The following is a 26,876-nucleotide window of genomic DNA, read 5'->3' as shown; positions in this document are numbered from 1 at the left end:
TAACTGTTGGCTACGGTAAATGGCAATCATATGATATTGTGACGGTACAGTTTCATTGTGTTTCGTATTGCTTGTTAAATGTTTTTTATTGCTAAAGAGACGGAGGTTGGGTACAGTTTAAAGGAACTACACCAACGTTTTGGGAGTTTTGTCCATTGCTCACTTTACCCATGATCTGAAGTGTTTTGGCACTATATTAAACACTTTTAGCTTAAAAGGTCCAGCGTGCTCCTATCTAGAGCCAGTGTTTAGTTTAGATAGCTGGGAAGTTGACTGTGTAAAGCTGAACTTTTGTAGAAAAAGCTCTTTGCTAGGACTGTGATTCTCTCCCATGTAAGACGTATCCAGATACATGAGCTACGATAAAATTAATGTACAATGCATTTTAATATGGAACAATTCGATATAATGCAATCTGATACAGTTCTTAACATTTATTTAATGTACACATTTATTTTACATTCTAAATTAAAAATAAGCCAATTCTATAAAAGTGACAGTGTTTACCTTCAAATATATACATTTTATAAAATACCAGCGAATCCTACGACTTCCTGCAGTGATTACCTTCGACCTCGCCCTGTTGGGGCTCAGTCGTGGCTGAAAAGTGTTTAATATATTGCAAGTTCTTGCTTGTGCTAGCTGTGTTAGCATCCACAGGACTTTGTCTCATTGCGAGACCCTGGTGTTGACCTTTTACCTTTCATGAGAGTGGAGACGCTGTTAGCAGCAAAGCTTCAGTCAACAGATTCATAACTTTAGAATCAGACCATCGACCGTTTCTTGGTACATTTAGATCCAACCAGGGGTCCGCTTACCGATGTAGTCGCATCTACAACCGACTCATATCAGTAAATCTTTACACTCCTTGATTATCATTTAAAACTTTAAAGCTAACGAAGTGGTGGAGTAGGGCAGTGTCAGGCCGCTAGCATTTGAATGGGAAAGGTTTGATATATGTGACACAATTAGCATTTTGGATAGCAGAATTTATTGCTTCATCATAGGCACACACTATGGTATATGTGGCTACCATAGACTGTATGTAAAAGGCTACAGAGCAATTAAATGTTTTACATGTTTGATGTTTGGGCCCTACTGGTTCCACAGCCCTTGTCCTGAACTAGCTGGTTAGCTAGTTACCTCGTTAGCCCATGGGACAATAATGGTGCATCCATTTTAACTCCAAAGTCGGAATTTCCAAGATCAAAGTCCGAAGAACCTCACCAACCTTGACTTGAAAACTGAGTGAAAGCTGAATTCTGTTTATTAGCTCTATTGTGTCTCATTACTGTCCATCTTCTGTTTATGTATAAAACACAGCGTAATGCGTTGGTATCAACCGGTATTGCTAACAATGGCTAATGGCTAACCTGGATTGAGCTTCTGATTTCTTGTACTGGAACTTGTTACAGTTTATTGACAAGATGGACCACTGGATCCTGTCTACTAACAGTTCAGCTACAGCAGCTTCCTCCGTTTGGACTCAAGACAGTTTGCAATCGGTCAACGGAAGAAATTTATCAACATCCTGTCACCTGACAGTTTTTACTCTCATCACTTAATTTATAAAGTGACCAATGGACAAACTGCTTAAACGTTCATGTAGTCCATTAACTTTACAATGGTCTCCTCCATACTGTAAAACAGGAACTGATTGTTTCAAGCAATGTTTTCATATAAAACTGCAGTTTGAGAAACGAGCATCCATTAAAAACTGTTAACTTGTACAATGAGTTTGTTTTCCACATTATTCAGGTTAAACTGCTGGAATAAAACCACTGTTTAGTTTGTACTGACTATTCAGAAACTGTGCAGTGATATGTGCTGATTGACAGAAACAAAACAGTGTTTCATGCAGAGATAAGAGTCCATTGCTAGCAGGTACTGAGGAGATGTCAGGGAAGAAAGTGTTCGGGTTCACGGTTGGCTGTTGATTTCCTGCCGACGTCTCAGAGCCTTGCTGACTTTGTTCTCCTACAGTCGGGTCCTCTAGAAGGTCAGCACTGAAATGGGGAGGACAGTTACTCACAACAGCAGGTTGGCAGGATCAGTTTCATCCGGTGAGAGTCGCATGCAGGGTAGCACAGAGACGGAGAGGAGGAGTAGGACATGCAGACCTGCCATGCGTGGAGGCAAGCAGAGATAGCGGAGATCACTTACAGTCCACCTCCAGGATGGCTCTGACAGTCCTTGTGAGCTCCTTGGCCTCTTGGGCGAGCGTAGCCGAAGTCCAGGGACTCTTCTTGTAGCGAGGAGGGAGGCCTTGAGATGACGCTCCGACCTTAACGTCTCCGGAGCTGCAAAAAGAGAGAAAGGACGGCAGTGAAAAAGAGACGTGGCCATGAGCGTTTCACAGTTTTTATTTGTTGCAAGGTTTTGCCAAATTCAGAGCCCTGACGTCCTGTCTGAGCTGCCTTCTTCCTTCCATCTAACACATCACCTCAGTGTGGATCCACAATCGTCTTCTTATTCTGCTCACAAACTAAAAATTAATCATTTAAAGTCCAGTTGAAACAGGAATCAGAGAGCTGTTTGCTTCCTCATATTTACGTATTTCCCTAACAGGCAGTTAGGGAGGGACCTGTCACCGAAGCCAAATCTGTGCTCCTGCTAAGTTGGCTAATGTTAGCTGCACGAGCTAACGGCATCTAACATTACTGTTGGCGACCATTATCTTCTTTTAGCAGTTAGCGAAGTTGCTGTGTAGTATTTTGTTATAGATTATCAGATGATATTGATTTTGGCCCACCAGCAGTCGAAATGTGCTGAAATATTGTCCATATAGTTGATTATGCAAACAGGCTAATTAGTTCCTGCAACAGGTCAAAGTTAAACTATATAACTGTTTGGTGTATAAGCCGGTTGCATGGCTGAAGATTTCTTTAGGGCCATAAAACTATTTAATTATTTGCTTCAGTCACTGAACTCAACCGGCTTTTATTTTGAAAAGGCCTTTAATTCCTTTTGTACAACACTCTCAAAGATAGGAAATACTATCAGATTGTTTATTTAAACATTTGCAAAAGTTTAGGAGCAAATCCTGATGATCATTACTCAATATCTGACCGCCTGAACATTTGTGTTTGAGATTATTAAACACTGCTGTAAGATCTTTTGGCTGTTGTGTGTTGAGCTGATGAGCTTCCAGGAACGCAGAAACAGAGATAATTAAAAAGAAAAAAACCCACCACCTGTTCACAAGAGCCTCTCGTGATGCTTTAGAGGTTTGGAGGAGCGACCCGACACTTCTCTCTGCACTGAAAGCTTTATATATCACTCATGAAGCTGCTTGTTGATGTCCGTTTGTCACATCCTGATGAATAAACTCACACCAGCTGTTTGAAGGATGGAGGGAGCTAAAAACACTTTGTGGAGCGGCTGAAGTGACCACGTCGCCATGGTTGCAGCTGTTATTCAGAAGCTCGTTCACACACAGGATGAACGCAGCTTTCATGGCCGACGGGAGTTTGTACTTTATTATCTCTCGGCTCCGAAACTTATGAAATTTTCTCTCCTGAGGGATATTTTATTTTCTCCCAACCTTGTTCTTTATTACAGCGCTGGAGTCAGGATGACTAATGGGTTTAATGGGAGTAATATTCAGTTATCAAAAAACTAATTACCTGGGAGTGAATGGGCAGATCAGAGTCATTTATTACAACAAAGTGGAGCAGCAGCTCATGAACGCCGCCCTCAGTGAACCGGCAGCCTACAGGTCCTCTGTAGGATGAGCCTTTATTTAAGGGTTGAAATAACAAACTGGACTGAAGCTGACGTCATATTTCATCCATAAAAAGGAGGTTTTGGTTTCACGACATCAATGTAATATGATTAGTTATTTCAACTCAACAAACTAAATGTTGTAAGTTAAGAAAAATACTTTTTACTAGCTATTTGGTTTTCACAGTACAAATAAAATCTACAAAATGAAGTTAGTTAGTAAGAAAGTTACATTTTTTAGTTTTCAAATTTACTTCTCTGGTTTTACAGTTCAGGTGAATACAGCACCGAGGTCGTTTACAGAGTTCCTGACGGACAGATTGATCAGTAGCCAACCGCTGCTGTTAGCTCGGTCAGCCGTTGGCAGCGAAGCTAACTGACGCCGCCCCGGGATGCCAGAAGCCAAACCCGGCAGGAAAACCACCTCGGTGCTGGATTCCCTGTCGGTCTCAAAGATCGTGTTCTCGACTGCGTTCACTGGAAGGTAGACGCTGACGCTAGCTCATAGCGCTAGCTGCTGTAAACACTAATCAATATCAGCAACAAGTCCCAGTTTTTACAGGAAACAGTAAATTGAATTACTACATTTAAAACGATATGATCAGGATTAAAGAAGCTTAAATTGTTACGTACACTAACTGCAATTACAATAATCAGTTAATCAGACGTTCAATATACTTTTACTTTAACTATTCATTTGATGATAATCAGCAGCTATAATAAACAGGAAGTGATCGAACTGCTCCTGCACATTAATTATCGTTACTTATTTTAGTGTCCGTGAGGCTCTTACGTGTGGCCTAGAAACAGACGGACAGGTGAATCAAAAGAAAACCACGAGCAGGGGGTTATGAAAGGAGAGTCGAGGTGTCCCACTGACCTGGACTGAAATGAAAGGAAACCAGCGGGAGGACGCTGAAGGTGACTTAATAACATGACCCACTGACCCAATTTACAGAATCACACTTACACAACCGACCAGAAGGAGCCGATAACTCGAGCTCAAGTTCTGTCTCTGAACTTCAGAACGAAAAGGAGGAAGGCACAGACAGACAGACAGACAGAAAGAAAAGGTAAAGAATCAAGGAGATAGACAGAAAGACATCATATAAGGAATGGAAGAAGGATAGAGAGGAAGGAAGTGAAAGAAGGAAAGAAAAACTAAAGGACAGAAAGACATGAAGGGTAGAAAGAGAAAGAAAAGAAGGAAACATAAGAAAGAAAAATGTTTAAGGAACCAATGAATGAATGAAGGAAGAGAAAAGTGAAGAATTGGGGAAAGGAGGGGAAGAAAGGTTGGAAGAAACAAGGAAACAATGGACTGAAAGAGGAAGGAAACTGAAGCAGGACGACGTGTTAAAGACTCGCAGTGACCTCACACTCTCACTGCAGGTCGAGACGTTTCATAACGCCGCTGCTCGCTGCGGGCGGCCATTAACAGGAGCTAACTGCTGTCCTACCTGGGCTGAAGTGGGCCAAGCTGGACCACTCAGTGTGTGTGTGTGTGTGTGTTAACTGGGCTAATGGGCTCTGCTCTCTGCAGGATCTCTCATTATGTGACACACACACACACACACACACACACACACACACACACACACACAGATATACCTGCGAGCCAGAGAGCTAACGCTATGCTAGCGAGATTGAAAATCAATAACACTGCGTACGGTCGACAAACAGTAAATCTAATCTGACAAACACAAACTATCAGCCATGTTATTGTCCACAAATCAGTGAGCACAAACACAACAACAACAACAACAACAACAAACACCCTCATATACTCATGTAATGCCACACACACACACACACACACACACACAGATATAAACATCCTGAAACACACACAAGACACAGAGGCGCTGGTTGCCGTTAGCAACCAGTTTAGCAGCTCACACTTATCAAATCTGACTCATTAGCATAGCCGCCGTGTCGCTAACAAACAGCGGGCTGTCGATTAGCCACTCAACACACACACACACACACACACACACACACACACACACACACACTACCTGTAGCTCTTCGTGGGTCCGTGGTTTTCCAGCAGGAACTCTTGAACGTTCTGCAAACAAACAAACAAAAACAAAAGATGAATGAAATTCTAGGTGTTCTTACATTAACTGTGATCCTGCAGGAAGAAAATATCTCTTCAAACTGACTTTGACTTGAATCTAAAGACGCTCAGCGTCCTGCTGTCATCTTTAATCTTCTTAATCACTACCGGCCCGTTGCACTTCCATCATCGAAAAACTGACACTTAACATCATCCACCCGTTTGTTGAACCACATCTGGACCTGTGTCAGTTTGCCTACAAGGCCAAAGGGGGACTGAGGATGCTGTGGCGTTCCTCCTTCACTCCCTCCTACAGCACCTAGAATCACCCAGCAACTCCCCCACAATCCTCTTCATCAATTTCAGTTCTGCTTTTAACACCATCCAGCGTCATCAGATGATCAGGAAACTCCACCACCTCAGCATCCCTCCAGAGTGGGCACTGCTACATCCTCCACCATCATCACCAACACAGGAGCCTCACAAGGTTGTGTCCTGAGCCCGTTTCTGTTCACCCTGTACACCAATGACTGCACCAGCCCCTCACCTGTCACCACATATATCAAATACTCTGATGACACTGCCATACTTGCACTCCTCAACGACAATAATTCTGTTTTAAGCTACCAGGACTCCATCTCCCACTTCACACAATGGTACACAAACAGTCATCTAGAACTCAATGTTAAGAAAACAAAAGAACTGATCATCAACACCTCCAGCATCCACAGCTCAGCACACAACCTCATCCACAATGATCAACAGTGAATCTGTGGAGATTGTAGAGTCCATCAAATACCTCGGACTAACCCTGGACAATAAACTGAACTTTTACCAGTGACATCCACAAACGCTGCCAACAAAGACTCTCTGCCATCCACAAACTCAAAGTACTTTCTGTTGCCCCCCAACTTCTCTTATTACTCTATAAAAGTATAGTCCAACCCGTCATCCTCTACTGTTCAACCTGCTTCTACAACATGTTAACTGCCCACCCCCAACCTCTCAGACCTCAACAATACAGCCATTACACACAGAGCACTCAGTATAGCACACGCCCCAGCCCCCCCTCAACTCATTATTCGCACTGCTACCATCCTGACGCAGATACAGGACTCTGGCCTGTAAACGTGCTCACTATGGCAGGAGTTTGTACCTTCTGCCATAGCATCTCTAAACGAGGTGGTAACAGCCGTGAGTGAGTGCTAAGCACAGGACAGGGAGGGGTAAATGTGCTAAATGTGCTGCATTAAGTGTTTATTCTTGTTGTTATGTCGTGGTGTCCATATGTATCTCGTATCTATGTATGTATGTCTGAAAGCTATGTACAGACTGCGGTGACAAATTTCCTGTGAAGGACAATAAAGTATCTATCTATCTATCTACAATCTGTCCTCTTACAGGTGGAGAGGAGGTCACGTGTCTCAGCGACACAAGTTGTTTCAACGTCCTCCCGACATTCCTCACATATATTTTATCATCTCAATTATCAGAATTTGTGTCGTCAGTATTTGTGTATAATGTGGTTTTGTTGGTCTGTTTGCTGTCCGTGGTTTAAAGACAGATCGTAATGTTAGTCTTTGATAAACTCTTGTTAGTAGATACGTTCACTGATCCGCTGGTTTTACCTCCACAAAACTCAGCAGTTTTCCTGTTGACATCTCAAAACCCTTTTTGGCCGCTTCGCTCTTCCGTAGTTGACACTCCAGGACGGCAACTCTCTTCTTCAGCTCCTCCGTGTCCTCCTGGGACGAAAACCACTGTTAGCTTTGTATCGTTACGCCAGTTATTGTTGGCTAAAGAATACACAAGTCAGTATTATGGATCACGTTAGCTGGGGAAGCTAACGTTAGCCAAGTTACATATCCACTCAGAAAGTATTTTGCTAGTGATAACGTTAGCGGGTGAGCAAGCTAAGATTAACCAGCCCGCCAACATAATGACATCCCAGGAGTCTGGGTGAAACAGTACGGTAGCTAGGTAGCAATCTGTTTGCATTAGCAAACAAGCACATTTTAGCCGATATGACAATATATTCCAGAAGCTTTGCAGTAATGTTAGCTTTGAATTTGGACTTTGGTTAGCAGACAGCGTGTATAAGCTAACGTAGCTAGTGTGGCACTGTACATGTGGAACCTTTAAACTGAAGACAAAGATTCACCTTATTGGTCTGCGCCGGTTGCTCCACTCTCTGGGTCTTCAGCTCGGCGATCTCGGCCTCCAGCAGGTGGATCACCTCCTCGTAGTCCATCTCCATGCCCCTCGCCTGCTTCTGAGCCGCCTCGGCCAGCTGGATCCGAGTCCTCAGAGCCCGGCTCTCCTCCACGCCGAGTTTCACTTCCTGCCGCAGAAGAAAGTGGAAGAGGAGAGAGTCATCATCACAGGCAACAAGTGAACAGATTACTCAGCCGGGCCTCTGTGGTGTGTTCAGGGACCCGCTCAAAGCTTTTTATAAATTTCATAAATCTTGAATGTGCTGCAGTGGTGATTTTGAATTCTTGGCGTCAGGGCGAGTTAGTGTGATGAAGCTCTCTGCTTCGGCCTGAGGGAGGTTTCACTGGATCAGCAGGCTGTGCGGTCGTGTCCCAGCGGGAACTCGCTCAGACCTGTCAACTCTCAGCCTATCTGTAGCTCTGATAAGGTCAGCAACATTCGGGAAGAAACCAAAGCAGGAGTGACCGATGTGTTTAGTTCCTGCAGACAAAATACAGCAGTGTGATTCATCCTGATGAAAACGACAATTAATCGATTATTCGAGTTCAAGGTCGCGTCCTCGGAGCGCCAAAATATTCAGTTTACAGCAGCTGCTCATGTGAGCCATGATACCAACTTATGTATTCTAAAAAACGGTATGGATTTAAGCCAACAATAAATGATGTAGCGGCTGTGTCTTGGCTGCGCGGTGTGGTGGCACTGATAACATCAGTTTAATGACAGTAACATATAGAAGCTTTCATATTATCCAGTGCTTTTCATCTGCTATAGGTAATATGTAATTTCAAATTTTGGTGATTTTACTGACTATAAACTCGTTGGAGCCTTTACAGCGACTCTGACCAACTGGTTTCCACAGAGCTCCAGTTAATCTACAGTGTGTGAGGCCAGGAGGGAAAACCAGCCTTTAGAGTGGAAGTTACATAACTCACAGGGCGGTGAAACAGACACCCGCAACAATTAGACACTGCGACTGGGAAGCAACCACTCCCAGTGCTGTATTAACCCTGGCAACCAGTAACTCTAACCGTGCAGCACTGACACAAACACTGGAGAGCAGACAGTAAAGTGATCCTCAGTGGTAGTAAAAGATAACGAGGCTGTACGAGTCGTGAGTTTTAAACCCGTGAAGGAGAATGACTCTGCAGAAAGTGAGAGTATCAGTGCTGTTTTTACTCCACATATGTTCTTCCTACTTTGACTCCTTTAGTTGCAATAAATTGAATTCTAAATTCTGTGTCTTGCATTCACAGCTCGTTTTAGGCCGCTGGGTCTCTGGAGGTCGTCCGTGGTGGATTTCAAAGTACAATTAGGATCATTATCCAGAATTTGTTGTATTGAATCCACTCTTCCCTCCACCCGTGCAGTGTTTCCTGTGCCTCTGGCTGCAACATGACCTCAAAGCCTGATGGATCCACCATGTATAACAGTTTGGGAGGAGTTCTTTATATGAGATGCAGCTCCTTTTTTCTCCAAACTCTTGTTTCCAATCAGGCTTCTGTAGATGTTCTGTAGATGTGCTGACTTTGGACTTTATGATGTGGACTCCAGAACCTCCATGTAGTGTAGGGCAGTTCTCTCTCAGAGGTTCAAGATCTCATCTGGACCTCCACAGTTCCCTTAAACCTCCGTCTCTTAATCACATTTTCCTCTGAGGAATCGTCTTGCAGTGTTCTCCTGCTGTGGACGTCAGTAAGGTTCATTATGAGCCGTACAGCTGCTGAGGGAAACCTACGGTGGCTGGGTGTTTGTAAAGGTTCAAACTGGCAGCAGCTGATGAACTATTGATCAGACCCAACCAGCTGATGAAGGTCTGAGGCTGATCAAACTTTTGTACAATGAGGTTCTTATTTTAGTTAAATTTATAAAATAAAATTAAACGATGTCTGAATGTTTGCTGCTGTTTAATGTTCGTCGACCGGCTTTAATGAAATGTTGCTGCATGAGGCCTAGTTTCTAAATCTCTTGTTAAAACAGCAAATTTAGGGGATTGTGCAGCTCTGGCGGAGGTGTGAACTCCCCGAGTGTTTTCTATTATTGTATATCAACACACACACACACTCAGACAGGAGTGATCTTGGCAGCTTCGTCTCTCCTCCTGCGGTGCTGTCATATGCACTGAGAGCTAACGGGACACACATGAAGAACACGCAAGATGTGTTTATTTCTGAACAACACACGGAAATGACACGCTGTGGACACGCACACACGCGCACACATACACACACACACACACACACACACACACACGCACACACACACACACACGCACACACACGCACACACACACACACGCACACATACACACACACACACACGCACACACACACACACACACGCACACACACACACACACACACACACACACACGCACACAGAACACACACACACACACACACATACACACACACACACGCACACAGACACACATACACACACACGCACACACACACACACACACACACACACACACACACACACACACACACGCACACACACACACACACACACACACACACACACACACGCACACACACACACACACACACACACACACACACACACACACACACACACACACACACACACACACACACACACACACACACACACAGTGAGAGCAGTCCATCTGTTACCTTCACTTTTCTGATTATCACTGTTCCAAGAAAGAGACAAAAAGAGCAAAAACACAGATAGAGAGAGATAATCTATGGAAGCCCAGAGCAGTCAGAACTGGACACTTCTGGAGACTTTAAAAAAAAGATGATTGTCCCACAATAAGAGCTGCAATATTACATTTTACATACATTTTTCTTTTAATTTCAGGCGTTCACATTCAGGGTTTTGTACGCACAAACTGAAAACGGTTTGGGAGGCCAAACATGCTCCAATAAAACTTCTCAATCTTCTTCATCTGACTCAATTTTACATGTGATATTGGTTTTGTGAAAAGGGTGTGGCAAAATTGGACACAGATTTAGGAAAACCAGTCCACACATGTATCATGAACAGAGGTACAAAAAGCCTCTCAGAGCCATGTTCTAAACCCAACAGGAAGTCAGCCATTTTGAAATGAATGTCCAATTTTGGCACCTTTTTTTGCCATTCCCAGATGTCGTACTTGAACAAACTCTTTCTAGGGAACTGATCATATGGACTTCATATTTGTTCAGTGCAATCTAAAGAACATCACAATCAGAAGTTGTGCTATTTGTGACGTATCGCCATGAAACAGGAAGTTGTCGTAACTTCAGTGTACTTTGTCCAATCTCAACCAACTTCTCATGTCTGATAAGACTCCTGAACACGTCTAGATGCCAATATTCAGTCATACTCACAGCGCCACCTACTGGAAACAGGAAGTAAGCGTTACGAGGCGATCATCGTCTAAATTTATATGCAGTTTTCAGTCTGCAGAACGGGACTGCTCTTTGCTTCATTTTCTACCAGTGGAAGCAGATTCTGACTCTTTCTCTCTTTGTTTGATTGCTGCCTGTCTTGTATGATGCACTATTAGAGTTAGTAATGGTACAGTACGTTGATGTCACTGTCAGCATCAGGTCACAGTGTTAAAATTAGTCTTTATATAGGATTTTAAATGCAGCTGGAGAGTGTGTGTGTGTGTGTGTGGTCGGGCTCGACTGGTTGGGTAACTAATGGATCCCAGCATGAGCTGTCTTCCCTCCAGCTGTGGCCTCAGGGGTCTAGAAGGGGGGGCCCCCTTCCTATCTTGAAGCCTGACCTCCAGCTCTAATGAGGGAGCATGTCAACTGCCTCCCCTCTGCCTCCCCTCTGCCGCTCACCCTCCAGCTCCCCAGAACAGGCAACATAATGGAAGAAAAACCCCCCGGCTGTGCACAAGCTGCACAACCTGGCAGCGAGAGGCAGGACAAAAGAGCAGCGGCTGGTCCAGTTTCCATCCCGAACCCGACAGTCTGAGGTTGGCATTCACTGCAGTTTCTGGCTTTGTTTGATTGTTATGTAATACCAAAGTCAAATCTCAGTCTGAGCTGCTGATTGCACTGAAAGCTGAAACAGCGCTGTCAAAACGCCACCCTCAGAGGAAAGAGTATTAAATTCACTTTAGGTTATTCAGGAGCCTCAGCTACTTAATTCTGAGTGATTCTGAAGACTTTTCTTTTGTAATGACCAAAAACTCACTGTTGGTCACTCACTTTATTTATATGGAATGAAGTCACTGACAGTGTGTGAGATTTACGGTTCTTTCCAATCTTTGGTCTTTATACAGTGTAAACAATGTGTACGTTTACATGGTTTTCCTGTTTATATCTATTCTGATTCTGTGGTTGTATATCATGAGTCATATTTCAGCAGCATCGTCTCTTCACTGCGTATAAAAGCTGTGAATAAAATACGTTTTGAAGTAAACTTCTACATTTAGTGGTTAATGCTCATCAGACTAGTGCTGAGGATGTTTCTGGTAGAATCATAAACGTTGTCTAAAACAGCTTGAACACGTCGTCGTCCTGTCACACACCTTCTATTTTATTAACTGTGACCACGTTCTTTCTCCAACCTGAACCTCAACCTAGCAGCCGTGTGCAGATATTGTAGAAAGCAAAATGCAGGAGATCAGGAGTTTTTTATGGCTGCAACTTGCAGGATATAAAACAGGAAGTGCCTGACAGCAAAATAAAAGCCTGAACATGAAGTAAATCCTCAGAACACAGATAGGAAATGTCCCGGCCGAGGCTTTTGTTGTTGCTGTACTTATGTTCGCCGCGTCTAAATGTAGATATCGATCGGTTTATGCAACAGGATGAAAGTTGAGGCAGGAGAGTGGGAGTCAGAGAGGCCGAGACCCTCCAGCTATGAATCACAACAAACAAACACAAGGAGGAGCTATTTTAGAGCTTGAAAAAAAGCCTCAATGGTGGCCTCACACTCCTCCCGCTGTAAGCTGTGTGAGTCCGCCTCAGCCTCCCCCACACACACACAGATAACTGCAGGGTAAAGTGTGTGTCGAGCTTCACCTGCTGATTTATTTTAAAAGAAGCAGCCCTTCAAGAGCCCACACACACCGTCCCGGTATAGAAACTCAACAAACTCTCAGCACAGATTACACTTGATGAATATTGTTGTTGTTGTAAAGGTTTGTTCCTCCTGAGATCCAGAGGGTCAGTTTCATCCAGGTGACGTCAGGTGTAAACCGTCATTGTGATTTACTCTCCATGTTTGAGCTGCTGTGAGCGGGTTACCTTCGTGGTTACGGGTTAAGGCCAGCTCATGAGGAAGAAGGTGAGGGGTTGCAGAGTCAGACGACAGAGTCACTGCGGAGGGCGAGGGTGTTCCGATACCGTCAGAATCCTGCAGTTTACCCCAATGATCTTCTCTATGAAAGAGATCCATTCTCATCTGAGGGAGTTCAGTGCTTCTAGGACCAGAATGCATCTGTTCTGTTCTCATTTAATCCCCATAAAGATCAAAGAGGCCTTTTATCCCAGTAATTTATCTGAAATACTTTATTAATATACAGAGACCAGGCTGATGTCAGACATTGAGCAGCTAACGACTGATGCAGATTTGATAGTTAGTTAGCCATCATTATGCAAACATCAGCTAACTTAAGATGAGACTGTACCTATAGATGTGCTCCTCAATCTTTTAACCATCTTTAAAATGTGGTTGTCTTTCAACAAATATTAGCTTAGCATATAGCATAAGCACAGGAAAGGAGGAAGTTGACCGAGGCTGGCTCAACTGTGATTGGAGTGCAGAAGAAAAAGGGGCGGGGCTTAAGAAGGCTCAATCATGCAGAATTACCCACAGTGCTTATTGTGCTTCTTCTTCTTCTTATTTTTACTGATGTATTGTAATGATGGAAGAAGTGGAGCTTCTATTAGATATTGTTTAGTTACTGTAGTTTGTAGGTTAAATCTTAATTGTTACAACATCAAGTGAAAATATTCAAATCAGGTAGACGTACCTTGAAATTGTAATTCTCATGTTCAGATGTGACCACATGATTAACAGTAACACAATAACTGGAGCAGATTGATTAAGATTGATTGTACCTGCAGCAGGTGTGACTCACCTGTTTGACTTTGCTGAGCTCCTCCTCCGTCTGAAGGTGAACTCTCTGAGACTCGACCAGCTGCTCCTGAACGGCAGAGTCACCAGGAAGTCAACAGGAAGTACACACACAGTCAGCGACATGGGGTGACTTTAACCGTAAAAGCTGATATTGATCGATCGATTGATTGTTTTACCTGCAGCCTCTTGATCTCCCTCAGAGCCTCGATGTGCTCCTTCCTCAGCCTCTCCATCTCCTCCAGGTCCTCTGAGTCTGACAGTGACGGCTGCACACAGATACACACTCACATTTACATTCATTAACACCAACGTAAGGGTTGTACACGCAAAATATCCCTTTGAGCCGCCATCAATCAGCATATGACCCCTAAAACCTCCTGATATTAACCCTCAATGTTCAAAGCAAAAGCTAAAACACCTCACAAATATATAGTTTCTATATGGGGACTACTTCCAACTGCGGATTAATCCACATTTGGTGCTCGGGTGAGTATTCGGGGCAGCAGGACGGTGTTTGTGGCTGGAGTCAAACAGTATGTACAGTTGTTTTTCCTTCAGGCTGTGATTGATTATTGCTCCGATACTGTTTGACACCGGCAGCATAGAAAATCTTTACACCCTGCTGACGGTTATCACGCCAACAGATCAATGTCGGAGCGCCCACATCGAGTGGTTTGGACCAACAAACCAACACGTCACACCAGATAATGACCCAACATGACCATGATAGAGACCTGATGGGATGGGGTCATTTACCTTATATACCTTTATACTGTTATTTATTCACATGTTCATTAAATCTAATTATCACTGAATCCTGTATCTGAACATTTATATATTTTTAAAGAATGACTTTTTTGATTTAAAATGTAAAATAATGAGTATTTCTACTGTAGTATCTATCAGGCCATAAACAAGTTGGATGATGTTTAATTCAATTAATTTTTTTTTTTTTATCAGCGCCAATTCATAACACAAGTTATCTCAGGAATTTATGGTTTATGTTTATGGTTTCTTATTGACCACATGCCAACGTTTGTAAAGTTTAACACAAATCACACTCTTGTTGTGTTCCTGCAGCACGAACTGCAGATGGAAGGTAGGAAACAGTCGAGAAAACATGCAAAAAATTGGCAAGAAAAATACCAGAAAATAAGGCTTGTGAGTACTTATGTGAACGATGCAGCAGCCTATTTTATCGGTATTGGTTTAAGTGTTTGCTATATTCACCACTTTACATTTTCGTCAGACTTCCTTGCGGGGAACTTAAGCTGTTACATCCATCTATGCTCTCTTCAAAGCCACTTTGGTGTTTTACCATGTAAGTTTGGATCACCAAAGTCCCACAATAACACAAACTAATGGAGGCAGCGGTAGAGGAGGTCTGTTCTGAGAGGTAAAATTACTGTTTTTATCAAAAGGAGTCTGGTAGATTTGGGAGCCACATAACGACTTCAGTTCCCTGTCGGAAAGAGCATGTCTTTCAATTCAGGAGAAAAATGTCTCCTCTTCAGAAGATAAGAATCAACATTATATTGTGATTTTCTATATTGTGATCTTTCACTTTAATAAAACGAGCACAGCACAAATCTTCCACCAGTTTATCGAGTCCGCTTTTAAATTCCTGCTAGAACAAAAATCTTCTGATTTCTTTATTCCCCCTTTTGGACTGTGTGGAGGTGGGTGTGGTTTACACTCAGCTGCAGGAGAGAGAGAGGTGTGGGGAAGGCTTGTGAGAGCAGCGCCAGGTGAGTTGATGATCACAGGTGGTACTCATTGTGTAATCACTCTCTCCTCATATTGCAGTTGTGTGCTGGACCTGGGTGGTGGACAGACGAGTGAGAGAGATTTATGAAGTTGTTGTATGTTGTCTGTGGTGACAGCTACGACTTAATAAAAGTTGTGTTGTACAATGGACCAGTGTTGTCAGATTGTGTGCTGAGGGAACCCACAGTAGCATAGAGACTTGCTACAGACTGAAAACAAACTGAGCTGTGGATTTTAGAATTTTTGCTTTTCGTCATGTTTGTAGGACTTGTTCGAGACTTGTTTGGGACCTGTTTTGGACTTGTTTTATAAAGCAGCTGGAAGTGTTAATGTTTATCTGTAAAGTCTCTTCAACCTGGGTTTAAACTAAGATTTTAACTTAATTTAATTCACTTATTTTATCATATTTAGTTGTAAAAAAATATATATTTTTATTTGTTTATTCTCATCAAGTAATTTTTTGTACTGTATTTTAAAGTTTAATTTATGCAGTTTTATTAGTTTCTATTTCGAGGTCTTAGTCATCTGTGAAACACTTTGAACTAACCTGTATGAAAGGTGCTACGTTTGATTGATTGTTTGGGACTTTCTGATGGTCAGTGCTGCAGTGAGCTCCTACCTGTGGGTTGACAGGTGACTCCAACAAACTGGACAGGTCATCAGATGTGAACCTCGACCCCGGCTGGGTGCCGGCCAACTCCTCCAGCTGAGGCTTAAACAGCTCCCTGATCAGACTCTCAAACTCTGTACACACAAATACATAATCAGTTATATTTGATAGCTTTCTCTGGCTGTTTGTGCTGGTTTCTAACACAGTTTGAAGGAAAATAAAGGTCAAATTAACTTCCAGAAAAAATGAAGGATAAAGTTGACTTGAACTACAAGTGATAAAAGTCACAGGTCTATTTGAGGACAAGGACTATAGAGCGCTGCAGAGATGACGCATTTTGTAGTCCAACCCAAAAGTTAGCGTCGCCCTGGTTCCTTCCTTCCTTTAGGAACTATTAACACGTTTTGTTGGTGATCACCAAAAGTAAAAAGGCTATAAACGAACACCACCGTCACCACGACTAAACTTCCAATTTGTAATTAAATCTTGTAAAATCTACAAGTTGTACAAGAGTATAAACACAACGAGTCTACTGGCACAGGTTGGGTATTTACTGACGTCTTTTATGTCGAAGAACAAAACATGAAAATCTCTAAACTGTGTGTTTAATAATGTGCAATAAACACATTGACTTGGTTAGCTAAGAAACTGTAAAGTTACAGTTAAATACAGTATTTCTACAGGAGTATACTGCTAAATTACAGTAATATGGTGGCATAACTGCTATGAGGTCACAGTATACAGCTGTCATTTCCAAATGATTAACAATGAATTACGTAACTAGCTGTGAAAGTAATGCAACTAGTAGCCAGTAATTTACTGTAAATATACAGTCAAATATTAAACAGTTTACTTTCACTTCAGTAAAAGACTGCAAACGATAAAGCAGCTAATTCTCAGCAGTTCAATCATCCAGAATAACAATGTACGACATGAAGGGCTGCTTCAGGGTGAAGAGGCAAAGATCAATAATAAATGTGAGTAAAAGATTCTGTCGGTTTATTTCAGGGTAAGCAGAGGGAATACAGGATTCAGTGATTTGCTCACTTACCTGCGAAGGCCACCGTCCCAGCCGGATCAGCTCGTAGTCTGGACCTGATCGCCTGCCACTGAGCCTCTGAGGGCTTCAGACCGAGCAGATCCAGAGCCTGCACACACACACACACACACACACACACACACACACACACACACACACACACACACACACACACACAGGGATCAATACACAGGGATCAATACACACTCTGATCACAGTGGTGACGCCCCTGATACTGACGAACAGCCAGGATACTGTCACTGCCCGGTGAAAACCCTGAATCTGCACTTTCAGCAGTTTGAGACGATCGAGATGAAACATGAAAACTTGTTTTATGAGCGATTCATTCTTCTTCTCTGACAACAATAACAATCACTGGACTCAGAGGCCCAACTGTGTCCCTGGCTGAGGCCCGACTGTGGCCCAGGCAGATCCTGACCTACAAGCTGGCTGGAGTTAACATTATAGACACAGTTGTTGAATGATATATTATTTTATCTTTGTTAGAAGATTCAAATCTTTTTGTTCAGTTAAAACTTAAAATTAAATTAAACAATTTAATTTTCAAAAAACTTAAACATTGTTTTCATTTTGTCATTAATTTTGTGTAGATCTGTAACAGGATAAAGTTCCTTATCCTACTATTAATCAAATATCAAAAATGTTTTAATGAATTTTCTGTTAATAAACTAATCAATTATTAATATTAAAAATAAATCTCACACACACACATCAATACACACCTGCTCCAACCTCTCCAGTTTGAGGCGACAGCTGGTGCTCAGGGAACATTTCCTCTGCTGAGACTGACTGCTGGCAGCTTCTGTACACACAGAGATTAGATTCTTAAAATTAAACTCAATTAACAGCGTTCGACCGTCTACATCCATCCGTCCCTTTCCCGCCTCCTATCCAGTGACAGAAGGCGAAACGTCCCTCTTCCAAGCAACGTTTTCCATCTCCTCCTGGGGGAGCCCGATGGGTTCCCAGCCCAGAGGAGATATATAATGTCTCTGTTCTGGGTCTACCTCAAAAGTTAAAAACCACCAAGATCTAAACAGTGGATGGTAAACATGTGGCTTCAAACTGGATAACAGCTAACAGCTAGAGCTATCAGGTCCCAGGTTATAATATTATGCTAACAGACTGAGGCTAACAGGGTCAGGGTTTTGAAAGAACGAGGAAAGGTTTCATATTAGAGCTTTAAAGGCAGAGAGGAAATCAACCAAAATCTGGCCCAGTTTTAATCATAGCGTGACATATATAACACGTATCACACTTTCACATGCTGATATATTCCTCTTGGACTATACTCCCGACGACATGTGCAGAAACGTGTAGGAAGGGGTGTCGACAATTATTTTCAGCTTCATTGCTTTACAACAGATATTGGATCCAGTGCACGTTGTCAGATAATGAGAGCACTAAAGAGCGTGCATGTGTCGGCAAAGCGTGCAGACAGGCATATCTGTCATATTATACACCTAAAAACAAAATGGTATCTGATGTGTCAGCTGTATGTAGGGAGCGCAGATTTTTAACTACTAAGTGATACATCTTCCAAACACTCTTTCACAGGAATCACTAGTATTGCAGATTGTGATGTCAAAATGACCACAGAGACACAAAATTGCTACAAAGACACAAAACTCCTTCCAAAGAGACACAAAATGACTAAAGAGATGCTGAAAAATTGTCAAAAAAGACACACAAAGCTACAACAGAGACATGCAACATGACCACAAAGACACATAAAATAACCACAAAGAGACACAAATTGACCACAGAGACAAGAAATGGCTGCAAAGAGATGCTAAGAGACCACAAAGAGACAAAAAAATCACTACAAAGAGACACAAAACGAAGATAAAGAGACTCAAAATCCAATCCAGATTGTCAAAAAAGATACACAAAGCTACAACAGACACAACACAACAGGGCTACAAAGACACAAAGTCAATACAAAGAGACAAAATAATGACTTTCTCCATTACAGGACGGGTGGGGGGCTTTAACATGCCCAGGGGACCGTTGGTTAACTGGTGTTGGTTCAACTGGAGCGAATGTTGGAAGTTCCCTTTTATTCTGAACATGTGATCGACCCAGCCTGCAGGCGTGACGTCAGATGCCAAACTCCACAACTTGCACATATGGAGAAAGTCCTCAGGATCCCTCGCTCACATAGAGATGTGACGCCGCTTCACACCTCCTCAGCCAATCGTAGGCCAGACCTCCCGCCTGCCTCACTTCCTCCTCCGACAGGCAGCCAACCGCACGCCATCTGTCCCTCACGCTGCATCCTACCTCGTCTGTCTCCAGCAGACCAGATTTACACCTCGCAGTCTACAAGCAGCTCGTCTGCACTTACGCGTGTCTGCACATGTTCAAAACCCTGTTGTCCTATTATTGTTAGAATGTATTATATAAAGGCACTTCCTGTGTAGTTCCTGTGCTCTTCACCCGGCAAAAGACGTTCAAAAGACAACTATTGTCACCAGTGGAAATTGGTTTAAAAGTGACAGTGTGGACCTATTTTGACTGTACATGTCACCAGTTGGATTCCCCTTGAAATCAATGGCAGTAGAATTACTACCATTTTTGTCCACAGGGGCCGCCAGAATCAACACAAAAGGAAAGTTTCTTTTTAAGATTTGAGAAGTCAGATGAGCTTGATGCAGTTAGATATGAATTAATATAGTTAAAGTTTCAGATTGAACTGTAAAATGTGATTGTAAATCTGTCAGCTGATTTATTTATTATTATCACTGTAAATACATTTTCTACATTTTCTTTTGAGTTTCCTCCGAGGATTACAGGAACATACCGGGGTTAGAGTCAGTGATGCTTTCGCTCTTTGGTGGGGAGGAGACATGTGTCTGCTCTGTTCTGGCTGGAGACACTCGCACCTGCAAATATTAACACAACATATTAATAATGGTTTGATAAGAGCGTGTTAATGTGTCATGATCTGATGTCTGATGTAATGATCCCTCTGTTCGCTGCAGAAGGTGCATGTGTGACATAAAGAAGTCACTTCAAATAAATGAATCAATAACATTTTCTGAGGAGTTTATTCAAGTGAACACCTGGCTGACGTTGACTGCCGGCAGAGTCTCGCTGGCAGGGTTTCGACTGGAAGTGATCCTGGTGACCACGGCAGGCTGAGGTGGCGTGGCGCCCTGCCCCGAGGGCCTTGTATGGGGACCGCCTCCACAGCTGGACCCCTGGAGGGAGATGGGGCTGTGAGGCCCGCTGCTGGAGCTGGAAGACGACCTCCGCCGGATGAAGGCAATTTCCACAGTGGGGTCTGGTCTAAAACACAAAGGGCACAATGTTTTGAAACAGTTACAATCTTTATATTACCTGAAATATCTTCTGAGAATATGAGTATTGATAGGTTTAGTTTCCTTTGAATTAAAGGGTTACTTTGGTATTTTTCAATCTTAATAATAATATAATAATAGGACCCGCATAACATGCTGCATATTATCCTTATATGCATCGTCAAAGTCCGTCCACTAACAGTAGTTGTTTCTGCTATTGACAAACTCAGGTTGTTATTGTCAGTGTCTGACAGCATTATGGTTTTATGATCCCTACAGAGATAGACCTTTAGTTTAACCACAAACACATTTTGTTTTACAGAAAGACAAAATGATTGGAGTTTGAGTTTTTTGGGTTTTTTTTATAATGGATCAATATACCCGAGGATGCAATCATAGAGGGTTAACATTCCATTTTTTATTTCACCCAGATTTTAAGTTTGTATGTTGAGAAATTACTAGATTTTGTTCTAGTCTTATTTTAGAGCCAAACTCCTCTCTTTTTGTTTCTTATCTTGAATAATTTATGCCTTTGAAACAGTCTCCAGGTGTGTTGGACCTGAGTTTGGTGCGTGTCAGGATACTCCTGGCCTCCTCGTACGTCACTCCGATTAGGGACTCTTTGTTGATGGACACCAGCTGGTCCCCGACCTGCAGCCTGCTATCCTGAAACAGCATGAATATACAGAAATGTTCAGATCCTTGTGCTCAGTGGAGCAACTGACCCACTGGGACAAAGGAACATAGTAAATGTTTTTAGGTGACTTTTTAGTTCAACACTTTGTGTTGGTTAGATCACAACAGTTTGGTTTCTTATTATGGCTTATTTAGTAAAAGTGTAGAATCTGCATTTTGCATAAGGTGAAGGTATAGGTTTGGATTTAGCTTTAAAATACATAGAATTATAACACTCCTAAAGGGATGAAAATCAAAAATCTGAGATTATTCTGTGGTGTCGCGATGAAATTTGGTGTGATACAACAAATTAACAAACAAAACAATTTTGGATGAATAAAACTAATTTGAATGTATTTTTGTGAAGCTGAAAAAGGAGTTTCAGATCTTCACATCTTAGAAACAAATTGCTTTAAAAGATGCATGGTTGAGTCCTAACATAAATCTAGGTGTCATCTGCGTAACGACGAATTACGATTTGGTCCCAGAATTGAGCCTAGGGGAACACCAGTGGGGAGAGCTTGTACGAAGATAACACTTTTTGAGATAAACAGCATTTTATGCAACCATAAAAACTTATGAAACTGAACACATGATATGGGTTTTGTACATATTTGTGGTAAATTGGCTCAACAGCGCCCCTACACAATTTTACAGCCCCGGCGTTCTGTTTCACAGGTCTGGCGTAAAATCAGTAGGTACATGTATCATGTCTAGACGTACAAAAGAGCCACTTGGACCTATACCCCAAACCCAACAGGAAGTCGACTATTTTTTAAGTGTATGTGCACTTTTAGCGCATTTTTCAACATTTCCAGGTGTTGTATTTCCTCCTAAAGAATTAAGTGGATCGGATTTGGTCAGTGCAATCAAAAATCTCTAAGAGTCCCGCCCTGAACATTTCTGCATGGCAATATTTGGTTATACTCAACTACTGGAAAACAGGAAGTAAGGATTGTTTGGTAATCATCATCTAATTTATTTGAAATTTGCATGATGTGACGACCGCAACGCGCCCCGACACTCATGGACTGCGAGCACCTGTTCATCGCTGTTTGCAGCATTCATTTAATGTTTTGTTTTCATTAAATACCACAACGCTGACCTTCTGGCAGTCTCCTCCAGGCACTATTTCCTGAATGAACACCATTGGTCCTTCTGCACGGTTAGCTCCGCCCTTGATGACGAGCCCCAGGCCTGTTCCCTTGGCAACGCATATCAACTGAATGACACTGTCACTGGGGAGAGAAACACAGAGAGAGTCAGGATGACACTAAGCATGATTAAAATCCACAAAGCCAAGTTCACATTCAATCCCACCATGACATAATCTCTCCTCCTCCTCCTCCTCCTCCTCTTCCTCTCTCTATCGCTCTCTCTCTGGTCTTCCCACACTTCTCTGTGAAATTGCTGAAGATGCTTTTCACTATTTTTAGCCATTGCTGGTGTTCCAATTGCTGCAGAAATACAGTTTAACACTTTATGTAACCACCTTCCAAAAAGACAAAGAAATAGAACTGTGAACGGAGATTCCTGTCAAATCCGTGAATCCAAACAATACATTAAGTAATGTAATGTAGAGGTGGATATGACCAGTAATAAAGCCGTTTCGTATGTTGGCAAAAAGAAATGTACCAACGCTTCTCTGAGCTCTCCACAAAATGTATAACTTACATCAATGTCTAGCACACAGCATATCTCAGTACAGGAAAGGAGGAAGGTGACCGAGGCTTGCTCAACTTATATTGGACCACAGAGCAAAAAGGGGCGGGGCTTAGAACAGGTAAATTCAAATGATAAAACAAATGAATTGTACAAACTGTTTACAAACTGTAAATAGAATCAGAGAAAGTTCAAATTAAAATCGGATTCATTTTGCGACTTCGTTTTAAACTTCTAATTTAACTTTAATTAATTTAAATGCATTTCCAGCTAATTAATTAAAAATAATAAACAATAATCAAACACTGAGAAACTGCACTGGCTCCATATATGATCCATCATTTTAGGGTTTAAGTTATCTGTACAAAGGCTGAAATGTGCTACCTGAAGGCGTGTGTGGGCGCGTGCATGGTGTAGGCGGGGTTGGCGGTGTACGGGGGGGCATGGGTGTAGGCGGTGACCCCCTCTTTAGGACTGAGGAGCTGGGGGCTCTCTGATCTGGAAGAGGAGGAGGAAGAGGCCGTTTCTGTCAGCTTCCCTGAACAGAGACAAGAGAAGATGAGGTGGGAGAGTGGGGGATGAAGGAAGACAAAGACAACACAGGTTCAATTACTTTTATAATATCAGTAATCAGACGTCTCACTGTAGCATCAAACTTATTTCTGTCTCACTTTTAAACCTTGAGAGCGAGAACATTTCAGGAAGTCAAGAAGTCTTTCAAAAAAGAGGACATTGGAAAGTGAGACTATTTTTAAAGTGCGAGGAAACAGGACTTTTAAGTATGGACATTTTCTGAAAATTGGGACATTTCTTAAAGTAAACAAATTGGAAAACGAGGCTATGAGAGCATTTTTTGGAGGATATACTTAAAAAGTGGGGACATTGCTGTGACAGTTTTTTAAAGTCAAAAAGATTGGAAAGCAATGAGAAAGCAGTCATAGTTTTGGAAGCTAAGAACATTTTTAGGAAAGTCCTCACTTTCCTTAAAGCTGCAGCCGTAACTGCTTATAAATAACTTACCTGTCTGTCTGCCTGCCTGCCTGTCTGTCTGTCTGTCTGTCTGTCTGTCTGTCTGTCTGTCTGTCTGTCTGTCTGCCTGCCTGCCTGCCTGCCTGCCTGCCTGCCTGCCTGCCTGTCTGTCTGTCTGTCTGTGGGTGTTTTACCTGTGGAGACCTGAGTCGGGGAGATTCGTCCTGAAGCTGTGATATTATTGGAGCCGTACTTTTCCATCAGCTCCGCAAACTCCCTCCTGAAGGACACACACAAACACACACACACACATACACACACAGATATCATTATTTTGATTAAATTTAAATTTGACAAGAACATTTTATAATTTTTGAAAACAGTATTCAAACATCAAGTAAGTAAGTACAACTACTTCTTTTTAAAATATAAAAATGTGAAATTATCGATTATCATATCTGCTAAAAATAAATCCATATTGTGGATCTCTAACAACAATAAACAGAAAAGAAAATATTAATGTTAATAGAAGCATCATTCTGGACTAGGGTTGGGTACCGAAACGCAGTACCAATAGGACACCGGTTCTGATGTAAACGGTAGTAACCAGACCGAATAAGAACGAACATTTCGGTGCCTGACTTTTTTTTTTCACCTCGCCGGACAAATTGAAGAGACTCCAAACCCTGCCAGTGTGGTGGTGGACATCACAGATGATGATGATGATGACATCAGCCTTTCCTCTTCAGGTAAATCTAGTAATTTAATGCCAATCATGCATGTCAAGTAGGCTAGCAAACACTGTTGCCATTCAACAGCGTGAGTGACAACGTGTGCCATGTCGTTAACTTAATATTGTGTTCAAATTGGCCCTGGAAATAAAAGGGTATTGTTTTTTGACAAAGTGTGTGTGGTTTCGTTTTTTTAAGTACCAGTTCGAGAACCGTTTCAGCACCGGAACCGTTTAAAAAATACCGAGTAGGCATCAGTATCGGATAAAACCCAACTGATACCCAACCCTATTCTGGACTCCCTTATACTTCCCTACAAATGCAAACTGTTCTGACTGAAAATGAACTTTTAAATGTCTTTTTTATCTTGTGACACATTGTCTAAGTTCAGTCTCGCTCTATCTTAGAAAGAAAAAGATGTAAAACTGCCAGTAATTAATCCAACCAACAATCAATTCATTGTTAGTGTAGTTACTGCAGTTAGCCTGTAGAGGGCAGTGTACTTCAGGTACTATTAAAAACATGTACCACAGAGGCTCAAAGTGCAAGAGCACCAAAACAATAAAATAAAAGGTACTGGTAGTAATATGGACTTATAAGACCTCTGGTACAGGTCATCTGATGGTCACTTTGGAGAACCATATTTTACTTCAAAATAAGAGTCATGACATATTGCATTAATCTGCATCTTGTTTCCTTTCTGTCCTCCACCAACTGATCTGAAAACATTGAAATCCACAGAGTGACACAGCAGGGTTTCCAGCTGTGAAACTGACCTCTGCTCACTGTCTGGTTGCAGAACGTGTGTGTGATGTATTATTCTGACAGCGTCTGGGTTTTTTGTGCTGACAGCAGGCAGATCTGTGAGTGTTTGTCTCCCTCACATGGACGTATTGCTCGCTCGCACATCACTGTCTGATGTGGATGTGAATGCACCACTCACTGAGACAAAGCATTCAGAGGTCAGAGGTCACAGACACTGGTCACCTGTCAGCACACAGGCTGCGTTCCAATAGTGTTTGTTGCTCAGGAAGGTTCCTGACTGAGTGAAATGATGAGAGCTGTAGAAGAGTATACACTGGAGCTTCCTTTACCTTTTACTTGCTGCAGCAACATTTAAAGCAACATGCCATTTTAGTTTCACCACAGCAGACCCACAAATGTACGAACAACAGAGCACCTGTATGTTTGTGACTCCATCCAGATCCATAATATAGATTTATTCAATTGAACTGAAATTTAAATTTAGACTAGTTAACTAGTCTAAAAGTAAGAAAATGCTCAGGACTTTGCCTAATCAATACCCAATGGAATACAGAGATTCGTAACACTCTCAATATAATATATAAAATAATTCTACATTTCTGTCAGTATTGTATTTCAACTGCTTGAACCTTGTTTTACAAGATTTTTATTGCTAATTATTAATCTCAGATTAGGTACACATTCTTAAATTCAGCTCAATAAAGTGAGCAAAATTCTTATTTTAAGAATCTAAAATAACTGTAATGAGTAATGAATAATGAGTTTTCATTGCTTGTAATAAACACAACTTACATTTTTGTCATTTTTCTAGTTTTAAGGCCTTTTACAGTCTTTCAGTGGATAGATTTTTATGTTTTAAGAATTTTAACCAAGCTAAACTGTTTTAATGGCAAATTTGTTTTGCTCCATACAAGAAGATTTGATTATATTTAAGAATATTTGGATTGTTTCTAGAAGGACTAAAGTGGTTAAACTGAAGCCAGTTAATAGTTTTTGTCATTTTGATGAAATTAAGACATAAAACAGGCTCCAAAAAAATGACGTATTTATAACCTGAGAACTCCTCGACTGTTTCTGTCTGTACAGCAGCTTAAAAATGACATAAACCTCCAGAAATCCAAGTCTCGATCCGCTTCAGCATCCTGAACTCACAAAACTCCATCAATGAGCTTATAGACTCTACGTTTGTTTTTCTGTTTTTATCCAGTGAACCTGTGAGGACACCGGGACCAAATCCCCACTGCATGATTTCATCGCGGTGTCCTCGCCATGACCTGCTCAGAGG

At 42.0% G+C, this 26,876-nt stretch overlaps 1 protein-coding gene across 3 annotated transcripts in view; it reads right to left on the bottom strand.

The window, feature by feature from the left end:
- Positions 1-26,876, bottom strand: part of stxbp4 (syntaxin binding protein 4) — a 49,473-nt gene that overhangs the window by 10,939 nt on the left and 11,658 nt on the right. For 2 of the 3 annotated variants that reach the window (XM_051416971.1, XM_051416973.1), the window contains exons 7-21: positions 24,290-24,375; positions 23,511-23,664; positions 22,570-22,702; positions 21,349-21,455; positions 20,553-20,778; positions 20,291-20,372; positions 18,210-18,289; positions 17,479-17,575; positions 16,437-16,561; positions 14,227-14,316; positions 14,052-14,117; positions 7,944-8,123; positions 7,411-7,527; positions 5,742-5,791; positions 2,164-2,300 (exon numbers count right to left, since the gene is read on the bottom strand). In XM_051416971.1, the coding sequence (XP_051272931.1) occupies positions 2,164-2,300; positions 5,742-5,791; positions 7,411-7,527; positions 7,944-8,123; positions 14,052-14,117; positions 14,227-14,316; positions 16,437-16,561; positions 17,479-17,575; positions 18,210-18,289; positions 20,291-20,372; positions 20,553-20,778; positions 21,349-21,455; positions 22,570-22,702; positions 23,511-23,664; positions 24,290-24,375 (1,730 nt within the window). Of the gene's footprint in view, positions 1-419; positions 2,007-2,163; positions 2,301-5,741; positions 5,792-7,410; positions 7,528-7,943; positions 8,124-14,051; positions 14,118-14,226; positions 14,317-16,436; positions 16,562-17,478; positions 17,576-18,209; positions 18,290-20,290; positions 20,373-20,552; positions 20,779-21,348; positions 21,456-22,569; positions 22,703-23,510; positions 23,665-24,289; positions 24,376-26,876 lie in introns of those variants that run through there. The other variant, XM_051416972.1, reaches the window with a different exon arrangement.

The sequence above is a fragment of the Dicentrarchus labrax genome, unplaced genomic scaffold (assembly GCF_905237075.1).
Source record: "Dicentrarchus labrax unplaced genomic scaffold, dlabrax2021, whole genome shotgun sequence".
Taxonomy (NCBI): domain Eukaryota; kingdom Metazoa; phylum Chordata; class Actinopteri; family Moronidae; genus Dicentrarchus; species Dicentrarchus labrax.
The sequence above is the reverse complement of the archived record's forward strand: the minus strand, read 5'-3'. Positions and strand labels throughout refer to the sequence as shown.